General features: G+C 41.7%; 1 protein-coding gene across 3 annotated transcripts in view; it reads right to left on the bottom strand.

Annotated features, from left to right (window-relative positions):
* Positions 1 to 5,974, bottom strand: part of CUL5 (cullin 5) — a 58,561-nt gene that overhangs the window by 29,386 nt on the left and 23,201 nt on the right. For all 3 annotated transcript variants that reach the window (XM_025193149.1, XM_025193151.1, XM_025193150.1), the window contains exons 5-8: positions 3,820 to 3,961; positions 1,835 to 1,980; positions 1,679 to 1,759; positions 138 to 231 (exon numbers count right to left, since the gene is read on the bottom strand). In XM_025193149.1, coding sequence (XP_025048934.1) covers positions 138 to 231; positions 1,679 to 1,759; positions 1,835 to 1,980; positions 3,820 to 3,961 — 463 coding nt within the window. The remainder of the gene's footprint in view (positions 1 to 137; positions 232 to 1,678; positions 1,760 to 1,834; positions 1,981 to 3,819; positions 3,962 to 5,974) is intronic.

The following is a 5,974-nucleotide window of genomic DNA, read 5'->3' as shown; positions in this document are numbered from 1 at the left end:
GCCTTCAAGGAAAAAAGCATCACTCCAACCAAACACAGCTGGCCTCTGTTACAAAACAGTAACCTGATATCTCTACCAAACCTATTTTTATCCCTTGCCACAGATCATGCTGCATTTTTTTGAAAAACGTCACTTACTTTCCGTTTCATTTCGTTTGATCATGCCTTGACATTCTGCTAAAATTGTCTCTTTAAAAGATGTCACCAGGGCATTCACACAGCACTCCATAAGCTGAAAATGCATTAAATAAATAGTTAGCTCATTACAGCTTTTAGAGGCAGAATAAACTATGGAGTTCAAAGTTCACTGTAACATTAAAACTACTGTCTATATCAGGGGTGTCCAACCTTTTTGAATGTGGGGCCAGATCATAAACTTTTTATCACCCAGGGGGCCAGCAAGCCATATTCAAAGACCTCACAGGAAGCGGTGAAATTCAGCAGGTGAAATTCTATGGCCTGTGTTACACCAGACGTCAGACTGGATGAGACAGAATCTTACAAGGGTACCACAGAACTTCCCGTCGCTTCCACCTTTAATGGGGTCCTTTCGAGTTAGAAGAACAAAGCTTCTTATGGATGCACAGGAGGAGCTGGGCGAGGGCCATGATGCTGCGACCCACACGTGCCGGGCTCTACAGGTGGAGTAGCCAGGGGGCAGGGACCCAGGCCACCCAAGCCCTGCCGTGCCTTGCAAGCCCGCACGGCGGCTCCCAGCCCAGAGCCAGCAAAAAATAAAAGGGGCTTCCTCTGCCGGGGAGGGAGGAGGAGGAAGTGGCAGCGAGCCCGGGCCAGTGCCGTTCGCTCACACGGGGACATGCGAGCCAGGCACAAGGCAGCACCCAGGCAGCCCCCGGCTGCAACTTCTCCACCCGCCGCCGGGAAGATGAACCACGCAGGTGAGCGTGGAGCGGGGCAGGTGCGGGGGCCCTGGGATGATGCCTCCTTCTCCCCAGCCACAGCCCCGAGGGGCAGAACCAGGTGCAAGCGGTGATTTAGTACAGGGAAAGTTGAGCGGGGAGGGTCTGGGGGGGTTTCATCCTTGCTCCCCTCGTGTGCCTGGCCGGGCTCTGCTCACCACCCGCGGTGCTGGCCAGTGCAAGCTCTGCCTGGGACTGCCCCACGCCGCACCCATGACCCATGCTTTCGCTGCCGGCTACTCCTCTTCCCACACACACCGAATCGGCAACGTCAAGCTGACGCAGTGCATGTGGGAACACTGTCCCTTCCCCAGCCGTTCAGCAGCCATTAGGAAGCTATTGAGGGACTGAGGGACAAGGGGTGGGAATGAAAGTAAACAGCATGTACTTTCGTTTCCCATCGCAGAACGGCAGGCCACAGAAAATGGCCTGGTGGGTTGCATGGCGGCCTGCAGGCCGTATGTTGGACAAGCCTGGTCTATATGAACAATAGCTCAATAAAATATTAGGTGCTCAAAGGTTTGCATATGAAATAGAAGTTACTGTAGTGCAAAACAGTCTACACTTGGTGAACGTGTATAGCACTGGTTTGTTTGTTTTTTTTAATAATTAATTTTTAAAAATAAGTCTCATAAAAGGCAGTCTCCGATATTGAATAACTATAATAAAAAAAACACAACAAATAATGATCAAAGGCATAACAAGAAACCTTTTCTAATACTTAACACATTACATAGTTTTACTACATTTTATACTCACCGCTTCTACAGAGTTACACTCACGCCTTGTTTCCAGGTATCTTAGTGCTCTTTTCTCTTCTTCTTTTAGTTTAGCATCTGCCTGTGCAGAAGCAGAACACCAATCATTTTAAGAGCTAACAATAACAGAGCAGTTGTCATCATATGTTTTACTTACATATTTCATATAATTCTGTACACCATTTTGCTGCAAATAAGAAGGAGCTTGTGTTCTATAAAATCTCTCTGTTGAATCCAAATATGCTTTCTCAAAGTTATCCCGGTAAATCTGAAGTTTATCTTCAGGATTAGAACAAAGGTTAACTGCAAAGAGAAAAAGGTACATCTTGCGTCACTTTTAATACAGCTTAAAAAAACTCCATTATTTTTGTTGATAAAGCACTTTTAAACCAAACAATCTGCTAGTGTCCCGAGAACCTGAATCTAAACCAGAGAAGTCTGATGTTTAGGCACCACTGCAAAATAAAATTTGTCTAGCCAGAGACTGATTGGAGCTGCACACACTTCTCCTAAATCTAAGATATGGCAAATGCAAAATGTAGCAAACAGAATTATTACAGGATTTATTTTTTTTTTTAATTGCAGCATGAAAACATATTGTCATTATGAATGCTCAGCCTAACCTCTAAGTTCCTAGAGATGATGCAAGGCTGTTCGTCTGATTCCTAACCACCCTTTGGTTCTGTACTGTTCTTATCTAGATTAGTAATAACACACACATTAGAGATAGATACCCAGATCATTATCTGTCAAAAGAAATTGGACAGTTAGCAGTCCTTTGTGCCTTTAACCATCTTTCCCCTTCATCTTAACTGTTCCCAAAGAAAGATCAGAGTGAACTAAATCCTAGGGCTGTGAGAAATTTCGCCAGCTATTTCAATTCAACACTGTTTCGACTCATTTAAAGCTCAAAACAGCAAAATCGAATCAAAACAAAGGGCTTTGAAAACAGCCTCGAAACAAAACAAGGCTAGTTGAAACGTTTTGAAAGTTTCGAAGCAGCCAAGCAGTGGGAGACAGTGGAGAACCAGGGCTGTGCTCCCAGCAGCAGCTGGAAGCGCAGCCCTGGCTCTCCCACCTCCTGCAGCCAGGCTGCAGGAAACCAATCGCAGCACAGGGGAAGGGAACTGAGCCCGGGCTCAGTTCCCCTCCCCAGTGCTAGATCAGGCTGTGGATACCATCATGGGAGAGATGATTTTAAAATCATTGGTTTTCAAATTTCCTCAAGTCACAAGAAGTTAAATTTTCTAAAAGTCAGTTTCCTTTTATATCACTTCTTCTACCATGGAACCCTTACCCCCAGCTCCAACTGGCAGAGCCCATTAACCTGACCTGGCAATGGCTGCATACCGTCTCCAGGCCTGCTCTGCCATTACTCTCCAATCTCTCTGTGGAACCCCTAATGACCTGCTGTAGAACTGTGAGATTCAGCAGAATGCACTTTGGAAACTTCCATTTCAAACCATGTTTATAACCGGTCCTTCATAAGCCATTTAGTAGGCCACTGGTTGCAAAAGTTTAGCCTTCAACCTTTCCTTATCAGTTTAGAAGTCCCTGTATACAGAAGTGTTGAAAAAAGAAAGGGGGCAAAAGCTATGATATTAGTATCCCACTTAGAGGAAAGTCCTAAGTTTGCAGAGCTATTCCAACTGTATGCAAATTCAGGAAGACAGAGCTGTTAGAGGCACTTTTAAATGGTTCTCTGTGCAACAAGGGTTATGTTTTTTTTAATGCAAGCATCAAATTTACAGTAACTGATGGATAAGCTATTCACTTGCCAGTGAAAGTTTTTCACTAGTCACTGCAAATGCATTTGAGTTTTTTTTTGTACTGATAATCAACAACACTGATGCTCCCCACCCCACCCCTGGTCAACAAAGATGCCTCTGCTACCCGTTACATATATTATGCAATTAACTGTTTAATCATGCAATAAATTTAGACCATCAGATGTGCAGAAGTAATTATCACATGATAAAAATTACTATCCAACTATGAAAAGAGCCAACCAGCTATAAAATTAGTGGTTGAAAACGGGCAACAACTCTGTAGCTGGTTTCTGTCCAGCTTTATTTGAACGTGTAGCAGAGCCCAACAGTACATTAAACAGGAGCAGCTGAGATCACTCTGTATGAGACATACCGTATGATTCTCTAACTCCAATAACCAGTTGAGAGTCAAAAGCTTCGCCTAGTCTTTCAGCATGGACCAACTTCATTGCACTGTCCTGAAGCCTATTCTTTATATTTGAGAATATGGACTCATTCCATGTATCTAGCATGAGCTACATAAAAAGAAAGGGAAAAAAAATCAAATCAGAAAGGGATGCATAGAATTTCAAACTGAATATGAGCAATTGTTACACTAAATGCAAAGATATTAGGAACAGAAATTAAGCAATTTCTTTAGAATCTATTTTTTAATTGATGCCCATTAGCTTTACTATCTGAAGGGCTTGATTCTGCTTCCATTGAAGTAAAAGGCAATGATCCAGGTGTTAACTTATTATTGCATCTACCTAGTGTGTTTCTTTAACCCTTGACTATCAATCTCAATTGATACGTTTCCAGGAGCAGACTGCAGAAAGACTCCCAAAACAAAGGGGTTAATTGAGGAGCAAAAATCTTAAATGGGGTCCAGCACCTGGCAGATTCAAAGCCTTAACACGGGAACATTTAGATGATAGAATCTTTCAAGCGAGTCAGAATTAAAGAGTTGCTTATTTCCTAATGTTTCATAAACAACTTAATGTCCATTGCCATGTGAACAATCACCGCTTTTTGTGAGAATATAAAACTCTTCTATTAATAAGTTACCTAGATACTACATACAGTGTGTCGTGTCCTATTAAACTAACACTCAGAGTATGAGAGTTATTATACACTTCATTGGATGGCTTTCCTTTTATTTGATTCTGGGTAAGCACCAATTCCTCCATATAAATTTTTCCATAATAACATCAGATCCAACCTGCTACAGGTGAACCACAATGAATGTTTATTGGTGGCAGTCATTTTTGTACACAGCCAATTGCTGTTATTCAATAATATATAAATTACATTGCACTTACGTAAAGGGCATCTTATGTTTAAACCCAATTTAGTAAGAAACTATTCCCCCTTTAAAAAATCCATTTTTTTTCTGTCCCCTCCTCCCCACTATTCCAGACAGAATGCCTGAAAATTGACATTTTAAATTCCTGACTTGGTTCTTTACCATTTTATACCCTTCTCAAGGCATCTCTTAATCACTTTTTAAAAAACTTCTAGTACCCCAAGCTTGATTTTAATCATTATGAATTAAAGTTTTTAAGTACATCAAGTGCTTATTGGTTCACTAATCAACTTCCTCTGAGAGCAAAGCTGAAAGTGAACAACCTCATCTATCACACCACAATTGTGATAATGCTCTTCACAGGCCTTTTTAAAAAAAAAAAAAAGAGGAAAAAAAATAAAATCCCATATTATAGACCTTTCTGTATATTAGGGAACTAACTATAATGAATCTCTGATTTGTGTTTAGAAAAGTTAAGATAGGGAAAATAGCTTCAGTCCCTCCATGACAGTCCTGTGTGAACAAATTCTTAAATTTCATTTTTTGACATTGCAATCAGAAGCTGCAGGAAGTGAATTATTGTTTAAAATATTCCACAATTTTGGACTGTCATTAAAACCAAGTTTCTTCAGTTAATCTCTCCTTTTGTATTTAAAAACACAAAGATGTAAAGGAAACATGCATATTAAAGTTGAGATTAAATTTTTAAAGGAATTCAGAGCAGACAGCTGAAATATTTTTGATATTTAATGGCCCATGCAATCACTGAGACTACACTCAACACTATGGCATTTACCCCTCGACTGCCTAGAGGGGTATTATTCCCTCTGGTATGAAACTGCAGGAGCTCATCGTATTAAATTTAAGCTGTAAAATATATGGGTTTTACACACTGCTGCAATTCAAAATCTAAAAAAAAAGAAGAAAGCAAGCACTACCCCCTGTACCCTCCTCTCCCCTCTGCCTGCAAAGAAATCAGTCTGCCAGTTCACAGTTAAGTAACAGTAATCTTGGCTCAAGAAATGTATTGATAATAGAGAAGAAAAAGAAAATAAACATTTCTTCTAAGGCAGGTGAGATCAACCTTTTACCCCCAGTGGGCCAGGTGGGCAGCACCCCATCCATCCACAGCTCAGATCCCACCAGTGGTCCCAATCTGGCACTAGCACCACTGTGGTAGGCACTATCCGGCCATGCGGAGGGTGGGGTGCGGGGCAGTCCAGCTTCACTCTGGACCCATGGG

The sequence above is a fragment of the Alligator sinensis genome, unplaced genomic scaffold, assembly GCF_000455745.1.
Source record: "Alligator sinensis unplaced genomic scaffold, ASM45574v1 scaffold802_2, whole genome shotgun sequence".
Lineage (NCBI taxonomy): Eukaryota > Metazoa > Chordata > Crocodylia > Alligatoridae > Alligator > Alligator sinensis.
Note: the sequence above shows the minus strand (reverse complement) of the source record. Positions and strands in the feature narration are given on the sequence as shown.